This window comes from Lactuca virosa, chromosome 6, assembly GCF_052849685.1.
Source record: "Lactuca virosa cultivar CGN04683 chromosome 6, Lactuca_virosa_CGN04683_v6, whole genome shotgun sequence".
Lineage (NCBI taxonomy): Eukaryota > Viridiplantae > Streptophyta > Magnoliopsida > Asterales > Asteraceae > Lactuca > Lactuca virosa.
This window is the reverse complement of record NC_136431.1, coordinates 187,598,593-187,625,244: the sequence shown is the minus strand read 5'-3', so window position 1 is coordinate 187,625,244 and position 26,652 is coordinate 187,598,593. Positions and strand designations below refer to the sequence as shown.

The following is a 26,652-nucleotide window of genomic DNA, read 5'->3' as shown; positions in this document are numbered from 1 at the left end:
AGTAGGCAACGAAGAAGTGGTTTTGGACCTACCGGGAACAATAATTTGTTTTTGTCACAATAGAGAACTTGTGGGTTAGCTAGTAATCCAATTGCTCTTCAATAAATAGAGTTTCATTACAAAGATTTTATTTACCTATAATAATTCATAATCTAATGATTTTTTCTTTGTTTGAACTTTTAACCATATAAATAAACCATCACCTTGGGCTACTAAATGGCTCTGGACATCTCCATCATAAGCCACCATGTCATCAATTAATCAATGTTCATACCTTAATTTAAGCAAATAGATCACCAATTAATATTCAAATACATCAACCATTCAAGAGAAATACAAACCCATAAAAGGGAATTACCATATTAAATGTTCTTCAAGTTCTCCCTCCGGTTCTTTTCATATACCTCTTGAAAGATATCATTAAATCTGACATGTCAACATGTGGTATAACATAATACCACAAAAATTGTAGATAATATTAAAGCGAATTGTATATTAATTAAAAAATATATTTTTAACTCTCATCATATTTCTTCAAAATAGTATTTTTGGTGCTCAAATATAAAGGCCATTTTTTTAGAGTGTCATCGCCATTGATGATTCAGCAAACAAACGGATAGACTACCAAAAAAACATAAAACTCTCATCGTAAGACTTTAATCATTTTATGAAATAAAATATGATGGTTAACAAAATTAAAGAAGCCAAACCTCATAAACATTATTATATGCAAGTGCAATGCCAGGTCCTTTAAAGTAAAAAAAAAACATCAAGCTCCATGGGAGTTTCACCAAATGCACGCATGCCAATACAAATCGGTTTTTTTCCAACTTGGAAATTAATTAAAAAAATGAAACTTAAGTTTCGACTAGTTATCCATGGTTACCAAATAGAGTTAGTGAGTATGATTCAGATACTTACCTCTTACCTGATACTATTCTAGGAACATTCTTGCACATAATAGGCTTGCAAAAAACTGTCCCTGAATCCACATAATCCTTACAAGTTAAAACAGTTGACTAATATAATTTGTATATTGAGAGTACTAAAACACAACGCTAATACAAACCATCTAAAATATTCCCGATTATGCCATTGGAACTCCTCCACGTGGACTTCAATACAAATTTCTTGACTCTTGTATCATCTACAACACTAGGAACATATAATATGAGATTTAAGCACATTTGGAGTTTTGACACATTATAAATGAGTTCATAATGTCATTAATGTGACTAATCAGGTGTGATTGTAACACATTTTACATCAACATTATACCTGCAAAACATGAAAACTTTGGTTAAAATGTCAAATATCAGTAAGGAAATATGTATATAACATCAATTCTAGACTTGAAATGCAGTTCCCTGATCCTACTCTTAATTTGTACCAACTAGCAAATTAGGGCTAGGATTTCTATCTTTGTACAAGATAATTAATTTCTTCGTGTAATCTTGTAACCCTACTTTTGTTATAAGCCAAACTTCATGCTATACGAGTTTATACATCCAAAATGGTGATTCAAGTCGAAACTTCCTTGTGTAGGCCCAAAAACTTAACCCAATAAGCTAAGTCCACTCAACTTTGGACCTTAGCCCAAGCCTTCTAGGCCCAAACCCCTATTTGGGCCAAGACTCTCCTATTGGGCCCTAATGGGCCGATAACCTTTCAAGTTGATCCTATTGGGCCTAAAACCTTATTTTTAGTATCATTGGGCCGCAGTTCACTATTGGGCTTCCTAATAGGCCGAAAATTCTTATTTGACATAGTTTTGGGCCGTAAGACCCTTATTGGGCCGTGAAAAATTATTTTAAAGCTTAATGGGCCGAATACCTCTATTAGGAAATGTTTTGGTCCAGAAAACTCTCTAATGGGCCTTCCAAGACCGAAAACCACTATTGGGCCCCTTTTGGGCCGAAAACCCTTCCATTTAATCTCCTTGAGTCGAACCCCTCTCTTTTGGACCTAGTATTGGGCCGAAACCTTTCTTGGGTCAAAACCAACCCCAGTTTCTTCCCCCCCCCCCCATAACCTATCGGTTTAAAAAAACAAAAAGAAAAAGAAAAAGGGAAAAGGAGTTTATCAAGTGTTGCCACCTCAATATTATACTCCATGTACCCAAGCCTTTTGCCCAACAAACATCCATGAACTTCACATCAACCCTAGCTAAGGTCAACCTCTACTACCCCCTTCCCCCTCATCGGCTGAACCCCCCTTATCCCCCCATTTTTCACTTTCCAATCTACACTCTTATCTCATTCTCTCTCAAACTCAAGAAAACTCTCCCACTCTTCTTCTCTAAAATTCATGAGGTGTGTCTGTGGTTTCAAAGAAGACTTCTTCAAGCTTACAAACTTGGTAAGTTTTTGATAAACTCTATCGTTTTATTCCAAAGATACACCAAAAATCCTTCCTCACACCACTTCATTTTCGTGATTATGCTCTTAGAACACCAAAACTTCACAAATCTCCTCAAGGAAGCAAGATAGGGCTGAAAACCTCCATCCTCTTCCTCTTCAAAACCGAAAAAGCCCCAAGGTGAGCTTTATACCCCTATTTTTCGAGTTTTCTATCTTTTGGGGGAGGATACAAGTCAAGGTCTTGTGTAAAATCTTTGTATATTTGCTTGCATGTGTATGTTTAATGTATAATGTGTGTTGAAATGTTGTGATCTCATGCTAAAGGTCCATAAACTCGAGATTTTGTGCAAGTCTCAAGTTGTTGGAAAAACAAAGTTATATTTTGTAGTTTGTTGTTATGCTTAAAAAGATTATATTTGATATGTGATAAAATCACCATCAAGTCAAAGAAAATGTTAACTCAAAATTGTGTCATGAAAACTTGAAAAATGGAAAATATGGAAAGTTACACTAAAAGTGGTAACATTTTGGATAAATAAAATTGTTTTTTACTAAAACTTGTAAAAATTAAGCCATTTATGGAAATTATGGTGAAAATGGACCATTTGTAAACATTTTAGTTAAAATGGGCCTTATATGACAATTTTAGTTAAAATGGGCCTTATATGACAACTTTAGTAAAATGGATCTTTTATGGCGATTTTGGTAAAAATGGGCCTTATATGACGATTTTGGTTAAAATGGGCCTTATATGACAACTTTAGTAAAATGAGCCTTTTATGGCGATTTTGGTAAAAATGAGCCTTATATGACTATTTTAGTAAAATGCCTTTATTGACAATTTTAGTAAAATTGGGCATTTATTGACAATTTTAGTAAAATTGGGCATTTATTGACAATTATGGTAAAATTGGGCCATTTTTTACAAGAAAGGTAAAAATGGGCTATTTTTGACACTTACGGTATAAATGGCTATTTTCGTCACTGATAATTTTGTAGTCGAAAATATACACTCGTAACATTATTTATAGCGTTAAATAATGAAATTCAATATTCGCGTAAATTCTGTTAAGGCTCTTGTGAGACACTCTTTCACTCGTACCTACCTAGTGTACATAGTAAGTCCTGTAGTTATAACCAGAATTTCCTGGAGGGAGAGCGGGATATTGTGTATAGATCTATACGGGGTTGACACCCCCACACATGAGTTGTTCGCTACAGCTAGACAAGCCAGTCTAGGGTGACAAATATCTTTAGAAACCGACACCTGAAGAACGTCAAGACGGGCGCTTTAGTCACATTAGTATGTTGTGACGACTCACATAGAGAATAACAATATTATATTAATTACGCAAAACATATACTCCACTCATTTTAAGAAGTACAAAACTATGTGTTGACTATTTTGCATCTAAATTCACTACTCAGGTCTTAGGGTTTTAAGACCACAACTTTTTGTAAAACAAATATAGGATTTTCTGGGAACACTCTCTATACAATTTCAAACAAGGTAAACAAAGAATATACATGCAATTATACATGATTTGAAATGAGACTCACAAAATGTTTTTACAAGAAAATATTGGATTTTCTAGAAGTCACAAACTATTACAAAGTTTTCTTACAAACATGATTATGAACTCACCAACATTCTATGTTGACGCTTTTCAAAACGACTTGTATTCTTAGGAACTCAATAAGCAGGTTGGCAGCTAAGGAATTTGGATATTCGTTGTATTTTTAAATTATCATACATTATGTTATTTTGGATGTATTTCGTAAACAAACACAATGATGTAATCATTGCATGTTGATATCGTTAATGTATGATGATGATGGTTGCTATGTTTCATTTATATTCAATTGTGATGATATTACAAGATGAAGTCACCCGCCACCGGACGTTTCCGCCGTCCCGGTTCGGGGGTGTGACAAATTGGTATCAGAGCATTGTTTATAGTGAACTAGCATATCTAACCATACAAGATATGCAACTATAAATACAATGGGACTAAAACACTCTGAACAAAAATATGAAACAATTAAAAGTCTTTAGAAGAGTTGGACATCGCGGTTAAACCCAGATAGTTATGTAATCGTATTAGGGGTAAATATAGCCTGATTAACTATATTTATTCAAAATACGACCAACATGTGTTTGGGAGTGATCGGGGAGGACAGCGAATCTAAAACTTACCAACCTAATACCCAAAAGTTTTAAGGAATCAAACATAAACAATTAAAATACTATAGGAGTATTTTGGGAATTGTGTAGAATCTTCACTGTATTTTCTTATATCTCATTTTGTATTTATATTCTCGTACAGACACTATGGCAGACTTTCACCAGCCGAGTGATCCTTTTCCCCCAAATCAGGGGAATGGGGGATGGCTAGAGGAAGAACCGAAAGAGGACCTGGAAGAGTTCGAATTTGAGGAAAAGGATATTGATGAGGAGATCAAGGAGGATGTGGAGAGTGACAGAGATGACTCGGACGTAGAGTCCGAAGTCATTGACCCACCCTACATAGCTAGGATGCCTGCACATAGGATGGGCCCCAATGACCCTATGCCCCTGTGGGTCCACGACATCTGGAGGTGGAGCAGGCAGCAGGGGTTGCGTCCGCCGTTTGGCATGGCGCATGGATTTTTCGATCTCAGACATGGAGGGCCGACGGACCGAGCCCTTCCGGTGATGGTCAGGCAGACCCGAGATATCGGTGATCAGGCCCAGACGACCGCAAATAAGATGGATGTGATGAGAGCCGCGGTGGAACGCACGGAGAGGTAGACCCATGACATAGTGCGAGACTACCAGGAGCGGCAGGCCGCATTCCAGGCGAGGATGTGGGTCACCGAGCGCCATCTAGCCAGACTCCAGGGCGCTTCTACTTCGTCATCGGCACCACCAGATACCTCCCGCTGCGAGTAGGACTCGTCCTACTCACCGCTTCTATCGATGGGACTCTCTTTTCTTTTACTTTATGTATGTAGGACCGACCCTACAATTAAGTGATTACACTACTCGTAGAGTCGTTATGCTGGCATATTTTATTTCTCTATGTACTGTAGACCTTTCAAAGGTCAATTTTTCATGCATGTATGTACTAAGAAATTTATCATTAATGAAACGGTTCTGTGTTTTATTTGTGATGTTGTTATCTGCTATGTTCTCTCTTTTTATTTATATTTGATATAATACAGTTCAATTATAAGTACAATCGAACCACCGTAACCGTTAGAAACAAAAAGGATTCATAAACTCATCGCCATTCCTGTCTCATAGCAGGAAAATGCCATGAAGATATATCCGCAAAAATACTACAGCACCACCGTCGCCGCCACCTCCACCGGAGATAAACTCTGCTGCTTTCCAGGCGACAGTCTCGGCTGTGGTTACGGCAGCTTTAGTGCATACCAACCAAGGTACCAATGGAGGAGGCAACAGACAAGGAACGGGAAGTTCCAACCACGAAACCAACCCCAAACACCAGAAAACATGCATCACAAAGACCTCACAAATGCGAAACCGGAGACCTTCAATGGAAGTGGGGCGTGATAGCTCTCACTCGGTGGTTCGAGAAAATCGAATCGGTCTTCGAAATCTGCGGCTGTCCCGAAGAGAGAAAGGTGAAGTTTGCAGCCTGTACCTTTGCTGACAGGGCCCTTTCATGGTGGAACGGCCACATCAAGGCCCTAACTCTTCCGGTCGCCAACGCCATGTCATGGGAAGACCTCAAAATTTTGATGTTGGAAAAATACTGTCCCCGAGGCAAAGTACAAAAGCTTGAATAGGAATTGTGGAATCTTACCGTACAAAACTCTGACATCGAAGCCTATATTGCTAGGTTCAGTGAGCTGACACTCTTATGCCCAGGAATGATAACTTCTGAGGGCAAAAAGATCGAACGCTTTATTTGGGGGTTAACACCTCCAATACAAGGGTCTGGCACAAAAGTTGTACGATCATGGGTATGGAAAGGAGGCGAAAACTTTCGGCGCTGAAACAAAGAAGGAGGACAACAACAAGAACAACCGAGGAAACAAAATAAAGGGGCGACAAAATCAAGAATCATCTAAAAAGCAGCAAACTGTTGCAGTCCACGCTGCTACTACTCAGATCACACCAACTCCAGCCGCACCAGCATCAACCACCCCCAACACCTGCAAGGCCCTACGCAGGGACTCAACCAAAATGTGACAAATGCAGTTTCCATCACAGTGGCGCATGCCGAGATTTACAGTGCACCAACTGCAATCGTAAAGGGCACACTGCCCAAAATTTCAGATCTCAGCCACAGGAAAACAACCCCCAACCCAACAATGACGGGGCCAGTCGAGCATGCTACGGATGTGGGGAGACTGGCCATTTTAAGCGAAACTACCCCAAGGGCAACAATCAAGGTGCAGGGGGATCAGGCAGGATCCTAACAATGGGACAGGGGGAGGCAGTGCAAGATCCGGCTGTAGTCACTGGTATGTTTCCCCTCAACAACACTTATGCATGCATTTTATTCGATAGTGGGGCTGAGCGGAGTTTCGTGAGTCATAAATTCAAACACCTACTAAATCAAAATCCCCAAAAGCTAAGCGAAGCCTTCACGGTGGAGATGGCTAATGGGAAAACTGAAACAACCAAAGACATTTTCATAGGGTGCACGTTAACACTAAATAATGACTCATTCCAAATCAACTTGATGCTGGTTAATAATAAAAGTTTAGATGTGATCATCGATATGGATTGGTTAAGCCCCCACCATGCCGATATTATGTGCCACGAGAAGGCCGTTCGCATTCACTTACCCACCAACGAAACACTAATTATCTACGACGATAAACCCGGTGCAAACCTCCGTCTTATCTCGTGCATCAAGGCACAAAAGTGTCTGCATAAAAAGAATCATGCCTTTCTAGCCCCCTTACTGGACAAACAAAAAGAGGAAAAGAACATCAAGGACATTCCGGAGGTGCGCGATTTTCCAGACGTATTTCTGGAAGACCTCCCAGGAATACCCCCTGATCAACATGTCGAATTTCGAATTGACCTAGTACCCGGAGCCACACCGATTACCAAGTCGTCGTATAGATTAGCCCCTGCAGAAATTCAAGAGCTATCTAGCCAATTGAGCGAACTCCTAGACAAAGGATCCATTAGACCGAGCTTCTCATCCTGGGGAGCTCCGGTCGTCAAAAAAAGGATGGATCTTTCTGAATGTGCATCGATTATCGGGAATTAAACAAGCTCACCATCAAGAACCGATACCCCCGCCCTCAGATTGATGATCTATTTGACCAGATTCAAGGAGCCAGTTACTTTTCCAAGATAGATATAAGGTACGGATAGCACCAAGTACGGGTCCGAGAAGAAGATATCCCCAAAACTGCCTTCCGAACTCGTTTTGGACATTATGAATACGTGGTTATGCCCTTTGGTCTAACGAATGCACCCGCAACATTTATGGACCTCATGAACCGAGTCTGCCGACCGTTCCTCGACAACTTTGTAATTGTCTTCATCGATGACATACTCGTTTTTTCTTGGAGCACGACCAACATCTACGTCAGGTCTTGGAAACTCTAAGGGCGGAGAAACTATACGCAAAATTCTCCAAATGCGAGTTCTGGATTCGCAGGGTGGATTTCTTGGGACACGTAGTCGGTAAAGAAGGGATACATGTGGACCCTTCCAAGATCAAAGCTATTGAGGGCTGGGTAACCACGAGGATGCCAACGGAGATCAGAAAATTCTTGGGCCTTGCTGGTTATTACAGAAGGTTCATTCAGAATTTCTCCAAGATCGCCAAGCGCCTCACCACCCTAACCCAAAAAGGCGTACCCTTCAACTGGGATGCAAAACAAGAAGCTGTTTTTCAAACCCTGAAACAAGCCCTCTGTAGTGCTCCGGTGTTGTCTCTGCCAGAAGGAACGGAAGATTTCGTAGTGTATTGCGACGCCTCCAACCTAGGGATAGGCTGCGTACTTATGTAACGCGGGAAAGTGATAGCTTACACATCCAGGCAACTAAAGACCCACGAAGTAAACTATACCACTCATGTCCTCGAGTTGGGAGCCGTGGTCTTCGCTCTAAAAATTTGGAGGAACTACCACTACGGTACGAAGTGCACCATCTTCACAGACCACAAAAGCCTCCAGCATATCCTGAATCAAAAAGAACTAAACATGAGGCAGCGGCGATGGGTCGAGCTGCTAAACGACTACGAATGCGAGATTAAGCACCATCCGGGCAAGGAGAATGTGTTGGCCGATGCCTTGCGCAGAAAAGAATACTCGGGCCGCCGAGTAAAAACACTAACGATAACCATCCATTCCTACTTGTCTTCACAAATCAAGGAGGCTCAACTGGAAGCCTTAAAGCCGGATAACGTCGCAAACGAAGCAGTACATGGGATGGACAAGAATCTCGAAATCAAATAGGACGGAGCATACTATCTCATGGACCAAATATGGATCCCAAAATTTGGAGGATTCAGAGACGTAGTCATGAATGAAGCACACAAGACACGATACTCCGTCCAACTGGGTTTTGACAAAATGTACCTGGATATCAAACAACATTATTGGTGGCCTAATATGGAACCTGAAATTGCTACCTACATGAGCAAGTGCCTGAGTTGCGTAAAGGTTAAGGTAGAATATCAGAAGCCCTCGGGATTATTACAACAACCAATGATACCCGAGTGGAAATGGGAGCGAATAACAATGGATTTTATAACCAAATTGCCTAAGTCGGCAGAAGGAATGGATGCCATTTGGGTGATTGTCGATCGGTTGACTAAATCCGCCCATTTCCTACCAATAAAAGAAACATATAATATGGAGAGACTAACACGGGACTACATAAAGGAGGTGGTGAGACTACATGGAGTACCGATATCTATTATCTCCGACCGAGATAGTAGATTCACCTCTCGATTTTGGCAGTCGCTCCAGAAAGCATTGGGAACTCAGCTAGATATGAGTACTGCCTACCATCCCCAGACCGACGTCCAAAGTGAGAGAACCATTCAAACACTAGAAGATATGCTCCGAGCCTGTGTGATAGATTTCGGCAAGGCATGGGATACCCATTTGACACTAATCGAATTCTCGTACAACAACAGCTACCACACAAGCATTAAGGTCGCTCCCTTCGAGGCCTTATACAGACAGAAATGCAGATCACCTCTTTGTTGGGCGGAGGTAGGAGATACGCAATTGGCGAGAGGGAAGGTACCAAAAAACACTCTCACAGGGCCCGAGATCATCCGGGAAACTACTTAGAAAATCGTCCAGATCAAAGCACGGCTCCAGGCGTCTCGAGACCGACAGAAAAGCTACGCAGACCTACGGCGAAAGCCTCTAGAATTTCAAGTAGGAGACCGAGTGCTGCTAAAAGTCTCTCCCTAGAAAGGGATGATATGGTTCGGAAAGTGGGGAAAGTTAAATCCACGATACATCAGACCATTCGAGATCCTTGCCAGGATCGGTCCGGTAACCTACAAGCTGCAGCTACCATCAGAGCTTAGCAACGTACACCCCGTCTTCCACGTGTCAAATCTGAAGAAATGCCTATCAGACGAAACCCTCGTTGTTCCACTCGACGAGATTGAGGTGAATGAAAACCTCCTGTTCGTTGAAGAACCGGTCGAAATTATGGATAGGGAAGTGAAACGTACGAAACAAAGCCGCATTCTAATTGTGAAGGTCCAATGGAGTCCCAAACGCGGACCTGAATTCACATGGGAACACAAGGATCAGATGATGCAGAAATACCCTCATATCTTCTCTAGTTCTTAAGGATAGCTTTTGAAAGAATTTCCAGACGAAATTCCCTCTAACGGGGGGATGATGTCACAACTAGCAAATTAGGGATAGGATTTCTATCTCTGTACAAGATAATTTCATCGTGTAATCTTGTAACCCAAATTTTGTTATAAGCCAAACTTCAGTTATACGAGTTTATACATCCAAAATGGTGATTCAAGTCAAAACTTCCTCGTGTAGGCCCAAAAACTTAACCAAATAAGCTAAGTCCACTCAACTTTGGACCTTAGCCCAAGCCTTCTCGCCCTAAACCCCTATTTGGGCCAAGACTCTCTTATTGGGCCCTAATGGGCCGATAACCTTTCAAGTTGATCCTATTGGGCCTAAAACCTTATTTTTAGTATCATTGGGCCGCAATTCACTATTGGGCTTCCTAATGGGCCGAAAATTCTTATTTGACATAGTTTTGGGCCGACAGAACCTTATTGGGTCTTATTGGGATGTGAAAAATTATTTTAAAGCTTAATGAGCCGAATACCTCTATTAGGAAATGTTTTGGGCCAGAAAACTCTCTAATGGGGCTTCCAAGACCGAAAACCACTATTGGCCCCCTTTGGGCCGAAAATCCTTCCATTTAATCTCTTTGGGCCGAACCCTTCTCTTTTGGACCTAGTATTGGGTCGAAACCTTCCTTGGGTCAAAACCAAGCCCAATTTCTTCCCCCCCATAACCGATCGGTTTTTAAAAAAAGAAAAAGAAAAGGGAAACGGAGTTCATCAAGTGTTGCCACCTCAAAATTATACTCCATGTACCCAAGTCTTTTTCCCAACAAACATCCATGGACTTCACATCAACCCTAGCTAAGGTTAATCTCTACTACCCCCCTCCCCCCTCATCGGCCGAACCCCCCTTATCCTCCCATTTTTCACTTTCCAATCTACACTCTTATCTTATTCTCTCTCAAACTCAAGAAAACTCTCCCACTCTTCTTCTCTAAAATTCGTGAGGTGTGTGTGTGGTTTCAAAGAAGACTTCTTCAAGCTTACAAACTTGGTAAGTTTTTGATAAACTCTATAGTTTTATTCCAAAGATACACTAAAAATCCTTCCTCACACCGATTCATTTTTTGTGATTATGCTCTTAGAACACAAAAACTTCACAAATCTCCTCAAGGAAGCAAGCTAGGGCCGCAAACCTCCTTCATCTTCCTCTTCAAAACCAAAAAAACCCCAAGGTGAGCTCCATACCCCTATTTTTCGAGTTTTCTATCTTTTGGGGGAGGATACAAGTCAAGGTCTTGTGTAAAATCTTTGTATATTTGCTTGTATGTGTATGTTTTGTGTGTTATGTGTGTTGAAATGTTGTGATCTCATGCTAAAGGTCCATAAACTCAAGATTTTTTGCAAGTCTCAAGTTGTTGGAAAAACAAAGTTATCTTATGTAGTTTGTTGTTATGCTTAAAAAGATTATCTTTGATATGTGATAAAATCACTATAAAGTCAAAGAAAATGTTAACTCAAAATTTTGTCATGAAAACTTAAGAAATGGAAAATATGAAAAGTTACACTAAAAGTGGTAACATTTTGGATAAATAAAATTGTTTTTACTAAAACTTATAAAAATCGGGTCTTCTATGGAAATTATGGTGAAAATGGACCATTTGTAAACATTTTAGTTAAAATGGGCCTTATATGACAATTTTATTTAAAATGGGCCTTATATGACAACTTTAGTAAAATGGGTCTTTTATGGTGATTTTGGTAAAAATGGGCCTTATATGACGATTTTGGTTAAAATGGGCCTTATATGACAACTTTAGTAAAATGGGCCTTTTATGTCGATTTTGGTAAAAATGGTCCTTATATGACAATTTTAGTAAAATTGGGCCTTTATTGACAATTTTAGTAAAATTGGGCCTTTATTGACAATTTTAGTAAAATTGGGCCTTTATTGACAATTTTGGTAAAATCGGGCCGTTTTTACAACAATGGTAAAAATGGGCTATTTTTGACACTTATTGTATAAATGGCTATTTTCGTCACTGATAATTTTGTAGTCGAAAATATACACTCGTAACATTATTTATAATGTTCAATAATGAAATTCAATATTCACGTAAATTCTGTTAAGGCTCTTGTGAGGCACTCCTTCACTCGTACCTATCTAGTGTATATAGTAAGTCATGTAGTTATAACCAGAGTCTCTTGGAGGGAGAGCGGGATATTGTGTATAGATCTATACGGGGTTGACACCCCCACACCTGAGTTGTTCGCTACAGCTAGACAAACCAGTCTAGGGTGACAATTATTTTTAGAAACCGACGCCTGAAGAACGTCAAGATGAGTGCTTTAGTCACATTAGTATGGTTGTAACGACTCACATAGAGAATAACAATATTATATTAAAATTTACGCAAAACATATACTCCACTCATTTTACGAAGTACAAAACTATGTGTTGACTATTTTGCATCTAAATTCACTACTCGGGTCTTAGGGTTTTAAGACCACAACTTTTTGTAAAACAGAAAATATATGATTTTCTGGGAACACTCTCTATACAATTTAAAACAAGGTAAGCAAAGAATACACATGCAATTATACATGATTTGAAATGAGACTCACAAAAATAGTCTTTGTGGTATGCATTTTTTCTGAGGTTTAGTCAAAACCTCAACTTTTTTAGCTCCGTGGTTCTAAATACAAAAGTCCATAAAGGCTACATATGACTCACGTAAGGAGCTCATTACTCTATGCATTAGTTGGTTGTGAATTAAGTAGGACCTTGAATAGAGTTGCAAGTTTTTTATCAGCCTTAAAAGAAATCATTGAGGATATAGGAAAAAAAAATGTGAACGCTACTTACTTCAGAGCATCTTGGGCGCTTTCTACAGTAACTTCGTCATTTGTAGCATCACGATTAAATATCCCTAAATCAAAATACTTAATATCCAAATCTATGTACGAAAAAATGAGCTGAAATGGAAAAGAAGATCAACAATAAGCAACGAAGATACAATGAACTCAATTAGGTCAAATGTGTACACCGAAAAACGATTACGATTTTAAAATCTTCGTATAACTTGATTGAAACTGAGAAGTGACGTTTTCATACCTCTAAGAACAGGAAGCCAGATACTGATTCTATCCTTTGAATTAATCACAGGTAGACGATTTGATTTTCAGTTTCTTTTCGATTTCCCTTTTGGCTCCCGTCTTTATTTTGATTTTCTACATCTCCTTTTGGCGATTTTATTGTTGGAAAGAGAAACCTAAAGCAAAGGGCGACTTGAAACCTCCATGGCTCCATCATGAACCATCGATATGGTGTCTTCTTCTTCTCTGCAATAAAACAAAAGAAGAACCGATTGAGGCAAATCAGACGGTTATCAAAGGGATGAAGCGATCTTGGAGGAGACAACCGACGATCGTTTAGAGCGTGGGAGAAGAAGGAGGGATCGTGGGGACCTGAAGACGGAAGGCTGAAGTAACCTCCGATTAACTGTTAAATAGAGAGTTATTACGGTCCTAATTAAATCTTGAGAGAGTTTGAACAACTGTGATGAAAGAGTCGGTTTTAGGCTCACCGTCATTTATAGTATAAAGAATTTGAATATACGTCATACGTCATCTGGTTGAAGAATAATGAATCGAAAAAAAGAGGAAGAAGATCCAACCGTTTTCAAACACAAATAATTTGGTTTGAAAAAAATGACGTTTTCGATTAATTTCGTATATAAAAATATATAAATATTTTGAACCCAAAAAAACTTAATGTTATGTCATTTTATGTATATATTCAAATGATTATTATATTAAAAATAAGAATAATTATCATATATTTACCTTTTTATTTTAAATTTAAAATAGTAAGAATGTTTCGGTATTGTCTTATATTAATTATAACCAGGTGTGAGACCCGTGTAATATACGAGTTTTTTTTATTTAAAAATTAATATATTTTGTTAAGCATTACATATTTAAAAATTTATAAAATTGAATTTGGAAAGAATGTCAATATTAGCTTTGAATGAACCAATTTTTGCAAGGTTTCTGCAAATTATCGTGAATTCAAAAGGGAATGGCCGGAAATTATGTTTTTCAATTAGGAAGGTTGATTTGAATTTAAATTCAATTTAATACATTAATTGACAAATTAAATGAGAATTTATGGAGACATGTAAGTTTTCTTATTTTCTTTATTATATTTTTAGATCAGATTTTTTTATAATGTAATAACAAAGCCAAAAAAACCACAATTTGCCAAGTGGATTTAAATGAAATTGAAAAAATTAAAAAAATGACATGTGGCATATTGAATTAGGTGATGACATATGGCAAAAAAAAACCTTCATTTATTAGGTAGGATTTTTTGTAAAAATTATAAATACATAATAATAATTAGTTTATAACTTGTACAATCGAATTTATAACTTATACAATCGACGGTTAAAAAAGCAAAATAACATATAGATTATAAATATAGTAATCATTATTCATATATTTTTAAACATTTATTTTAGAGTAAATTATTGAAATCGTCCCTATGGTTTGGTCAAAATTGCATGTTTGGTCCTTAACTTTTTTTGCATTGGGATCGTCGTTGTGGTTTGATTTTGTTGCGTTTTTCGTCCCTATGGTCCTTAACTTATTGTATGTAAGGGACGAAATATGCAACAAAATCAAACCACAGGGACGATCTGAGTGCGAAGAAAAAGTTACAGACCAAACGTGCAATTTTGACCAAACCATAGGGATGATTTCAATATTTTACTGCTTATTTTAATATAAAATTTGATGCTTTAAGCGTGTATTGTAGACAAAATTGCAAGAATGGTCCCTGTGGTATGTCTAAACTAGCAAGTTTGGTCCAAACAAGTTTGCACTCGCAAGGGTGGTCCAAAAGTTTGATTTTGTTACGAGTTTGGTCCAAAATTTTTGAAACTTTTTAAAATGACGGATCTGCCTAGGTATTTCCCTTTTTCAATTTTTTTATTACATAAATCATAAAAAGAAAAAAGAAAAAAAGAAAATCTCTCTCTCTCTCTCTACACACACACACACCGTATACCCATGTGTACACTTTTACTTCATCTTCTTCCTGTTTCCTCTTCTATCTCTTAGAACTCTCCTAAAAATCATAACACATCACACATACACACACAGAGGATGTGATTTGAAGCAACACGAAGCTCGTCTTTTGTAACATCCATAAAATTCATGAAAAATTTAAACTTTTAAAACCAATCCACAAATCATCATTGTTTACAAAATTAGTTCTCAAAACATGTTTAATATCAGAGTTTTCCCAAAATCATAAAACTAAACACGAGGAGGTGCACGATCACGCATTTGCCTTCCCGCGATCATCTGAGGTACCTGAAACATAACCCAAAACTATAAGCCCAAAACTTAGTGAGTCCCCCAAAATACCAACACATCACATAACCATAATAATAACAACAAACAGCATGCACAAAGAGCCTTCAGTCTGACTGGAACGCCCCACCAGACTACAATCTACCTGGTACGCTCACAGAATCTGCAACATGACTGGTACGCCACACTGGGCCTTCAGCCTATCTGGAACGTTCTCCGGGCCTTCGGCCTGACTGGTACACCCCACTAGCCTTCAGCTTATCCGGGACGCCCTGGGTCTGTTGGCCTTCAGCAGAAAGCAGGATCGTCTCAACCCAACCACACATACATCGTGTCGACACACACACACACACACACACACACATATATATATATATATATATATATATATATATATATATATATATATATATATATATATATAACAGACAATCATACAAATAACCAGCCAATAACAATCAGACAGATCTTACAGATCACTAAGCATAACATCATCCTATATACCGAGATACAGATCTAACAGATCATTACAGTACTCAATCATACGATAAACTAAGATAACAATCTAAAGGGTCGACCTTGGTGCCTTCGACCCACAAGTACAGTGAGAAAATCTCACATCGCAAGCTGAACCGAACTGATAAGGTCCGACTCCGAGTCTCAGCTCTCTAACTGATACCTAATTCCATCAAACTCTCAAAATACCCAAAATACCCTCAAGATCAAACTTGGTCAAAGTCAGAGTCAAAGTTCACTCATCAAACCCACTAAGCCAAATGAGTCAACCCGGCCGAGTCAACCCAACCGAGTCACTCATAAAGCTGACCCGTGCGAGTACGTGGGGCGTACCCCGGAGGTACGCTTAATGTATGATAAGCCTCGCATTGACCACCATCGGGGTGGTTGATTGAGTACGCGGGGCGTACTCCCACTTATGCGAGGCGTAACCTCGTAACCCCAAATCTTCATTAAGTGCTTAATGGCTTAAGCACGCAAGCCCATATTTCAGATCCACGACTAAAACACACCCTAGAGTCATAAAGTTTCCTACTTTATTTTTTTCACTTTTACCTTTAAAAGTGAATTGCATCTCGGTTTTATCCCGAGTTTCATTAGGTTCTTTCCTTTTGATGTGGACTGTGATAATCTGCTTATGGGTAAAATCCCCATTAATTGTTGGTTTCCTTCTACGCAACTAGAAGTGTATAAAAAAGGAATTAACAGAGGGTTTTATAATTTTTTCCTTAAAAAAATTGGTATTATCATGCTTAAGGGTTCAAATCCCGAAGATAGATATTTCAATCCTATTCATTTAGGATTCTCCACTTTTGTGGGTGCCACTATTGTTTCTATCAGTAAGTGATGGGATATTCACCCGTCAATACACGGGCTTGAGTACTTCATCCTTAGACTGTACTACAATAATTTTGGTATTTTTTTATTTTACAAAATGTCACTTTTTGACCGGTTCAAATCCGGAAGATAGTCGTTACATTCCTATTCGTTTAGGAATCTCCACTTTTGTGGGTGCCACTACTGTTTCTATCAGTAAGTGGTGGGATATTCACCCGACAATACACGGGCTCGGGTACGTCATCCTTAGACTGTACTACAATAATTTTGGCATTTTTTATTTTACAAAATGTCACTTTTTGACTGGTTCAAATCTTGAAGATAGTCGTTACATTCCTATTCATTTAGGAGCCTCCACTTTTGTGGGCGCCACTACTGGTTCTATCAGTAAGTGGTGGGATATTCACCCGACAATACACGAGCTTGAGTACGTCATCCTTAGACTGTACTACAATAATTTTGGCATTTTTTACTTTACAAAATGTCACTTTTTGACCGGTTCAAATCTGGAAGCTTTAGTTGGATGGTTTTACCCTTTTTTCCTAAAAAAGATGTTTCCCCCCGGTTCAAATCCAGAAACTTTAGTTGTTTGGTTTTATGATTTTTTCTATAAAAAATCAAGGTTCGAGATCTGCTTGATGATTCTTTTGATGGCTGATAAAGATGAGATTTTTTGGATGGCTATTTGGAAGAGGTTGACTATTCATAAATGGTTGTATGAAGATTGGATTTCCATGAAGATTTTGAAGTATAAAGACTTTTTTGGGATGAAGCTTGGATACGTTGAAGATTTTTTTATTGATATTGTGACAAGGATTGATTTGTTCAAAAATTGGATTATTGAGATTTTGGGAAAAAGGAAGAGTGATTTTTTGGAAGCTTATAAAGATTTACTTTTTATGGGCTTTAAGAAGAATAAGAATAGAAGTATGAGGAAAAGAAAGTTGGTTGCTATTTTGGGCTTATATTTAGTGTGGAATATTAACCATAAGAGCTTGATGGTTTTGATCTTTTATTATTGTATGAATGAGGCTAATAGAGATTTTTTGATTACTTGGGTTGGACTGAAGCAAGAGGATACAAAGTTTGGAAGATGGAAGATGATGAGAAGAGGAAAGGATTGCTTGAAGATTTGGAAGGTTGAAGGCCACTCCGAATTATGGAGTTGGAATAAAATAAAGTGTTTATTCTTTGCTTATATAGTTATTAGGTCTAGCCTATGGTTTTGGTATTTGCTTGACATTTGGATTTCTATCAATTTTGGGGTTTGTCCAAAATTGACTTAATCTCCTATATTTTCTTTTTCATGGTATAAAATCTTTGCCGGGGCTATGGCCACTTTCCCAAAAAAACGTTTCCAACTTTATGACTTTACATGCCTAATAAGAGCTTAACACAAGGTCTTAATCCGTTAAGACCTTCTACAAGATGCACGAAAAAAACCAACCAAAGGGGCTTCATTTTTATGGCTAAGGACCCTTCCTAGGGTCTGAAAGGACAACTCAAACGTCCAGAACATGCCATGCTCAAGATGATACTTTTAGGACCAAAAAGATGACATAAAACTCCCATAACTAGATTTACAAGATTAAAAGACAAAGGTGCAAGATTTATACCTTGAAAGGCTTGCAAATGGAAGATAAATCCCAGATCTAAGGTGCTTCTTTCTCCAAGTTGAGTTTGATCTTCTTCCTTCCTCTTCAAATCACACAAACACACTCTTTAATGCTTGAAATGTCCTCACAAGGTGCTTCTAGGGTTTCAAATCACGAAGAGAGGGTAGAGGCTGCTTAGGTGAAGAGAAATGAGGCCATAAAGATGATTAAATACCACCCAAACCCTAAAAATTAGGGTTTCCATCTTTCTTTAGTACGCCCCGCGTACATGAGTGTACGCCCATCCCCTAGTACGCTCAGCGTACCCATATGTACGCTTATCGTACTCCTCCTGCCCAAATTACAAGAATGCCACTAGGGCTTCAAGGAACACTCTCTTGGACTTAGGGACCAAAATGTCATATAACAAACTTAAAGGGATAAATTTAGAAATACATGAACATCGAGATGTTACAATTCTCCACCACTTGAACTAGACATCGTCCTCAAAGTCTGCTGCGGCGAAAAAATCTAGATAATGCTCCTGCATCTCGACCTTCGGCTCCCAGGTCCACTCGGAGCCCCTCCGGTGCTGCCACTGTACCTTTACCAAAGGTACTTCCTTGCTACGCAAAACCTTTACCTTCCTTTCCAGGATAGCTACCGGCCTCTCAACATAGTTCAGGCGCTCATCGACCTGAATATCATCCAAGGAAACCACTACATCCTCATCCAATACGCACTTTCACAGATGCGACACATGGAAAGTGTTGTGAATCTGACTGAGCTCCTCAGGAAGATCCAATGTGTAAGCAACCTTGCCAACCCTTTCAATCACCCGAAAAGGCCCAATATACCAGGGGCCCAACTTCCCCCTCTTCCTGAAGCGTATCACACCTTTCCAACGTGAGAACTTCAGTAATACCATGTCGTCGACCTGAAACTCTCGGATCGGCGTCGGTCGGCATAGCTCTTCTGCCGACTCTGAGCAGTCTGCAGTCTTTGCCTGATCAACTGAATCAGCTTTGTGGTCTGAAGGACCACTTCGGTCCGCCTCATAACCCTGTGACCAACCTCGCCCCAACAAACTGGGGTACGACATCTCTGTCCATACAAGAGCTCGAAGGGAGGTGCACCAATGATGGAGTGATAACTGTTGTTGTAGGAAAACTCCACAAGAGGTAGGTAGGAGTCCCAGCTTCTACCGAAATCGATAATACATGCACGAAACATATCCTCAATGGTCTGTATCGTCGGCTCACTCTGGCCGTCGGTCTGTGGCTGATAAGCAGTGCTGAAGTGCAACCTCGTGCCCAGTTCCTCATGGAACTTTTGTCAAAAACGGGAGGTGAACCGAACATCACAGTCTGAAACAATTGAGATTGGAACCCCATGGCGAGCAACGATCTCGCGAACATACACATTGGCCAACTTCTCATCCAAAGAACTCTCCCGAATCGACAGAAAGTGGGCACTCTTGGTCAATCGATCCACGATAACCCAGATAGCATCAAAACCCTTTGTTGTCTTCGACAACTTGGTGATAAAATACACCGAAATCTGCTCCCATTTTCACATGAGAACCTCCAGAAACTGCATCTTGCCATGCGGCCTCTGATGCTAACGATTGACCATCTTGCAGGTCATGCATCTCTCCACATACCAGGCTATCTCTCTCGTCAAACACGGCCACACGAAGCTTACTCTCAAATCCCGGTAATCAATGCACATCCGGTGTGAAGCATCCTTCTTCTTGACAAATAAAATCGGCGCCCCCCACGGAGAACTGCTTGGTCTGATGAACTGCTTGGCTAGTAGTTCCTGTAGCTAAGACGACAACTCCTGCATCTCAGGCGGTGCTAAACGGTACGGCGCCTTGGCAATCGGGGCCGCACCTGGCACAAGGTCAATCTTAAACTCAACTTGCCTCTCGTGAGGAACTCCGGGTAACTCCTCCAGAAACACATCTGCAAACTCCCTGGCAACCAGAACCTTTGAAATTGAAGTCTGATCCCCAACACGCGTATCCACCACATAAGCCAAGTAGCCCGCACATCCATGTTGAATATACTGATGAGCCCTGGCCGCTGGACAAAACCATGAACCCATCCTGGTGCCCTCCCCATAGATAACCAGTTCTCCGCCACTTAGGGTTCGAACTACCACTCCCTGACCCTCACAATCAATCATAGAACCAAACCTGCTCAGCCAATCCATGCCCACAATCACGCAAACATCACCCATGGGAATAGGGATCAAAGCGTTCGGGTAAGGCACCCTGAAGATCTCTAATACGCAACCCTTATACACTGATGATACAAAAACCCCGTGTTAGTTGGCGATAGAAACCCACAACAGACACTCTAACTCCCTAATAGGCATATCAAACTCTCGACCGAACGAACGAGATACAAAGGACCGACTCGCACCCGAGTCAAACAACACAAGAGCAGGCAAAGAGGTCACTAGGAACGTACCAAACAGCGACACATATATAAGCATAACACAAAATATAATCAACAAGATAACGGATAGAAACATAATAGTCACAACATCTGAAGCTACTCTGGCCTCCTCAGCAGTGAACTGAAAAGCGTGACCTCGAGCCGTCGGGGGCTCCGCCTTCTCATGGTGTCCGTCTGTGATCCTCAAAGTAGCTGGCAAGGGGGACTGTGCCGGGTTAACGATGAGAAATGGACAGTTGACCTTCACATAGCTAACCTGATCACAATGATAGCAGATCCTGGTACTCATAGCAGGGGCCACCTAGCGGCAATCCCTCGCATAGTTCCCCTCCTTACCACATTTTTGGCACACACCTCCTAATCAACATGCCCCATCATGAACCTTACTGCACTTCCCACAAGTGCGGCCTCGCTGACCCACAGATCTAGAATCAGCAGCCTTGAACCGCTTCGGCGCTGGTGTCGACTGCGTCGGGGCCGGTCTCTGCTCTCTCGTCTGCAGCTCTATCTCAATCTCACACCGCCTGGCGGCCTCCTGCATCTCCAACAAAGAATCAAATCGTTGGGTGGAAACAAACTGCCTGATATCCGTCTTGAGCATCCTTCGCCGAAGAAAACTCAAGGCAAAACATGGCCCTCTCAGTAAATATCCTGGTGATCTCCGTCACAGACTCCGTCCCTTGCCTCAGGCCCAAAAACTTCTAGGCCAACCTCTCGCACTCCACCTGCGACACATATCGAGTACGGAACATGTCCGTGAACTGCTCCCAAGATACCGCTGCTCTCTGCTTAGCAGAATACCAACTCATAACAAGTATCCATCAATCCTTCGCTCCGGACCTCAGGAGGTTCAGAGTGCACCTGACCTTCTGGTCAGCTAGGCAAAAGCAGGTGAAAAAGAATCCCTTAACATCAGATAACCACCTCATGGCTATGATCAGGTCCTGAACTTCATCGAAAGTCGGGGGCTTCGTATTGTCGAAGTCCCGATACTGAAAACCCGCCCGTCACCAATCCCTAAAGCCGCGACGGCTGTGGTGGCAGCAGCAGCAGCCGCCTTAGACAAAGCAGCATATCTGACATCAAAGAACTTAATCATCGCGGTCTTGATAGACCTAAAAAATCTCTGGTATCTGACCCCGGACAATAGTCACAACCTCCTCATGAAGGATCTCCCTCATCCTGTCCTCAGACACAGCTGGCCCACCCTGACTGCCAACTCCCGATCCAGATCCAGATCCAGTCTCAAATCGCCTCGTCGTCACCATATTGAAATATATCAGGGAGATATCAGATATCACGAATATCATAACAGGGGAAACAACTCCCAATAAAACCCTAGGGGTTGTGACTTCCTTGCTATGTGTACAGGTCCTGTGCTTCCAGTAGTACCGGCCCATACTACCTTTCACACCTACCCTTATTTGTCTTGAGGATCGTTACAACAACCCTAACAATACATACTAGTATGCGCACACACGAAATCCTCACACTCTAGAGGAAGGATACACTTCTCAAGACTGCCACACGACCCTCCATTGGTGCCAGATAACTGTTGCATGAGTACAATCACATGCCGCACAATTTAAACAATATTAGGCTAAAAGATTTAATCCCACAATGGTTAGACTCAGACAATAGCTGCGCAACAGAACCAAATCCCTTACCCTAAGTTCATTTAAACCATGTAGCATGTGACTTAGTGTATTCACTCAATAGCCAGTTCACACGCGAAAGAGTCATACAACAATCAATCAAGGATTCTATAAGAGATAAGGCATCATATATCAGCCAATTCTATCATCCAGTTCCTGAAGATCCCTATCCTAAGACTAGCATGCGGTTCTAACATATCAAAGCATAATCTCAAATAATTGTGTGGTAATTTGGGGTCCACTTACTGGCTCTGACTGATTGTACACGCCACATCCTCCTTGATTATTTTGAAAACTATTTGAAAACTGTTTGAAAAATCTTTTTCCTTAGTTTGAGACTGGATTCACACGATTGTTTCATCCAATTCACTCAAACTAAGGCTTTGATACAAACTTGTAACATCCATAAAAATTCATGAAATTTTTTTGTAACATCCATAAAAATCATGCCCAATTTAAACTTTTTCAAAACATTTAAACATTTGACATTTACAAAATTTGTTTTCAAAATAATAAATATCAGAGTATCCCAATAGCAAATCATGAAATCATAATGACAGGAGGAGCGGTACGATCATGCCTTCGCCTTCCCGCGGTCACCAGAAGTACCTGAAACAATAATCGATAAATGTAAGCTCGAAGGCTTAGTGAGTTACCCCCAAAATACCAACCTCATAACCATAATCAGATCATATAAACAAACACAGAACAACATGCATAATGGACCTTCAGCCTGACTGGACCGCCTCGCAGGCCTTTAGTCTATCTGGACCGCTCTCCGAGCCTTCGAAACGTCTGGACCGTCTCGCAGGGCCTTCAGCCTATCCGGACCGCTTGCCGGGCCTTCGGTCTGACTATCATACCCTCCTGGGTCTGTAGTCTATCCGGACTGCCCTGGGTATGTTGGTCTTCAGCACAAAGCAGGACCGCCTCAACCCAACCGCCAAACAAACAAACATGTGCACATACATATCATACGCTAGCATATATAACAGTCAACCGATCTAACATATCAAATAACATAGCAACATCCTATAACCAGGATACCGACCTAACTGGTCACTAATATAGTATCATCCTATATACCAGGATACCGACCTAACCAGGTCACTAAGCATAAGCATATCACCATCCTAACTACCAGGATGTAAATCAATAAACATATCATGCAATAATCCGGATACAATTCCATAAAGGGCCGGCCTTGGTGCCTTAGACCCTATTGATATAGTGAGGACAACTCACCTTGCAACTGTCGACTTGAAATAGAAAGCTCAACTCTCAAAGTACCGCCACGAACTCCACCACCTATATTCGACACATCACAAGGTTCATAAATTCCCAAGATACCCCCTTTAGAAGTCAACTGGTCAAAACTTGGTCAAAGTAAAAGTCCACTGTCCGGGTCAAAAGTCCATGTTGACCTGAACTCGTCGAGTGTATCCAGCCACTCGCCGAGTTCCGGGCATAAACCATCCGCTCACCGAGTCACCGGAGTGACTCGTCAAGTTCCTAAGGCTCGCGATCCAAACTCCTCGACCACTCGTCGAGTTTTTCCCTTGCAACTCAAAAAGTTCACAAGCACCCAACGGTTGGTAAGAACCTTAACCGACTCGCCGAGTCATTCTACTGACTCGCCGAGTTGTTCATCCAACTCGTCGAGTTCAGGACCATCTCCTTATGACTCGCTGAGTCCCTTCAATCCTTCCTCCATACAGATGTTTTTTAAGCCATGCAAAGGTTCCAGATTACAGATCCAACCTTCCAAGGCCTGCTTATCACGTAAAGTTTCTAACTTTACGTGCATGCAAAGCTTTAAGGCCCTTAAATGACAAATCTAAGCTTGTAATGAAGACTCACACTTGAGGGAAGGCTTATTCTAGGCAAGGCCGATGACTTTATGGGTCTAGAGGCCAAAGGGAGTCCATATCTGAAGTTACAACTTCAGATCTTAGCTCAAACATAAGAAGCCTTTTATAAAACCCATTCAAAAGAGATATTTGAAGAACATGAGCCAAGGGAAAACAGTCTAATACCTTCAAGAGAGTGTTCACTGATGTAGATCTTGAATCCCACGAGTTCGCTTCTACTTGCTTGTTTTCCCCAAGTGTTTCCTCCTCCAAAACTCCTCCTCAAAGCTTGAACACACCAAAAGAACACACACACTCGATTTAGGGTTTGAGAGGCACAAGAAGCAGTAAAGGGGAGTCTGGGGGAGGCCAATGATCCTTTAAATAGGGTGAAATGCCCCAAAATCTAGGGTTTCATCTGCCAGCTCCTACTCGTCGAGTCTGCTCTTGGATCGGCGAGTAGATCACTAAAACACGTGGACCAACCCGCTACTACTCGACGAGTAGGGCGGCCAACTCGTCGAGTAGACCCAAAAACCAAAAAGGATTCATACATAAATCAATACCTGGGAATCGGGGCGTTATAAATCTCCCCCAGTTGAATTAGACTTCGTTCTTGAAGTCTGCTGGGGTAAACAACGCCGGGTAATGTTCTCCCATCTCTGCCTCCGGCTCCCACGTCCACTCGGATCCCCTCCGATGCTCCCACTGCACCTTCACCAGAGGTATTTCCTTATTCCGCAGAACTTTCATCTTCCTCTCCAGAATGGCCACAGGCCTCTCCACATAATTCAGGCGCTCATCGACTTGAATATCATCCAACGACACTACTGCCTCCTGATCCAAAACACACTTTCGCAACTGCGAAACGTGGAAGGTGCTATGAATTCGGCTAAGCTCCTCCGGTAGCTCTAGCCTATATGCCACCTTTCCAACCCTGGCAAGGATCCTGAATGGACCAATGGAACGGGGACCCAATTTTCCCCTTTTTCTGAAGCGGATCACACCCTTCCAGGGTGAGACCTTCAGGAGTACCATATCACCCACCTGAAACTCTAACTCAGATCGGCGTTTGTCGGCGTAACTCTTCTGCCGACTCTGAGCGGTCTGCAATCGCAACCTAATCTGCTGAATCTTCTCAGTAGTCTGCAAGACTACTTCCGTTCGCCCCATCACCCTGTGTCCCACTTCACCCCAACAAATCGGGGTACGACATCTTCGTCCATACAACATCTCGAAAGGCGGGGCGCCAATGATGGAATGATAGTTGTTGTTGTAGGCGAACTCTGCAAATGGTAGGTGGGAATCCCAGCTCCCACCGAAATCAATAACACACGCCCTCAACATATCCTTGAGGGTCTGAATGGTTCGCTCGCTCTGACCGTCAGTCTACGGATGGAATGTTGTGCTAAAGTGCAACCGCGTGCCCAGTTCCTCGTGGAACTTCTGCCAGAAACGGGAGGTAAACCTAACATCTCGGTCGGAGACAATGGAGACGGGAACCCCATGGCAAGACACGATCTCACGAACGTACATGTCGGCCAACTTCTCGGCCGACGAACTCTCTCGAATAGCCAAGAAATGGGCACTCTTGGTCAATCGATCCACGATGACCCATATAGCATCAAATCCCTTCGCCGTCCTCGGAAACTTGGTAATGAAATCCATCGTGATCTGTTCCCATTTCCACATGGGAATCTCTAGAGGCTGCAGCTTACCATGCGGCCTTTGATGTTCGGCCTTGTCCATCCTGCAGGTCAAGCACCGCTCGACATACCAAGCAATTTCTCGCTTCAAACATGGCCACCAGTAACTCAAACTCAGGTCTCTATACATCTTAGTGGCCCCCGGGTGAATAGAAAAATGAGACTTATGAGCCTCCTCCATGACCGTCTGCCTGACTCCACCAGACATCGGAACCCAAACCCGACCACATCGGGTCAATAATCCCCGACTATCCTGCAAAAACCGGGTATTCTCCCCCTTGATCCTCTCTAGCTTCCAATTCTCCGGTCGCATGCCCTCAACCTGGTTATCTCTGATCAAACTCACACGCGGAGAATCCACCGCTATCTTCATACATACCGCTAGGGTGGAAGACCCAGCTGACTTGCGGCTCAAAGCATCCGCAACCACATTCACTTTACCAGGGTGGTAAAGGATCTCGCAGTAGTAGTCCTTGACTACATCCAGCCACCTGCGCTGCCTCATGTTCAGGTTTGGCTTATCCAT

General features: G+C 41.3%; 1 protein-coding gene across 1 annotated transcript in view; it reads right to left on the bottom strand.

The window, feature by feature from the left end:
• Window positions 1–576: 576 nt before the first annotated feature.
• The window catches only part of LOC145122158 (isocitrate dehydrogenase [NADP], chloroplastic/mitochondrial-like), a 45,281-nt gene continuing 19,205 nt past the window's right edge, over window positions 577–26,652 (bottom strand). Inside the window, exons 2-8 of the mRNA XM_079057810.1 lie at window positions 22,843–22,908; window positions 12,990–13,099; window positions 1,237–1,278; window positions 1,070–1,155; window positions 929–982; window positions 711–748; window positions 577–621 (exon numbers count right to left, since the gene is read on the bottom strand). Of these exons, the coding sequence (XP_078913936.1) occupies window positions 577–621; window positions 711–748; window positions 929–982; window positions 1,070–1,155; window positions 1,237–1,278; window positions 12,990–13,099; window positions 22,843–22,908 (441 nt within the window). The remainder of the gene's footprint in view (window positions 622–710; window positions 749–928; window positions 983–1,069; window positions 1,156–1,236; window positions 1,279–12,989; window positions 13,100–22,842; window positions 22,909–26,652) is intronic.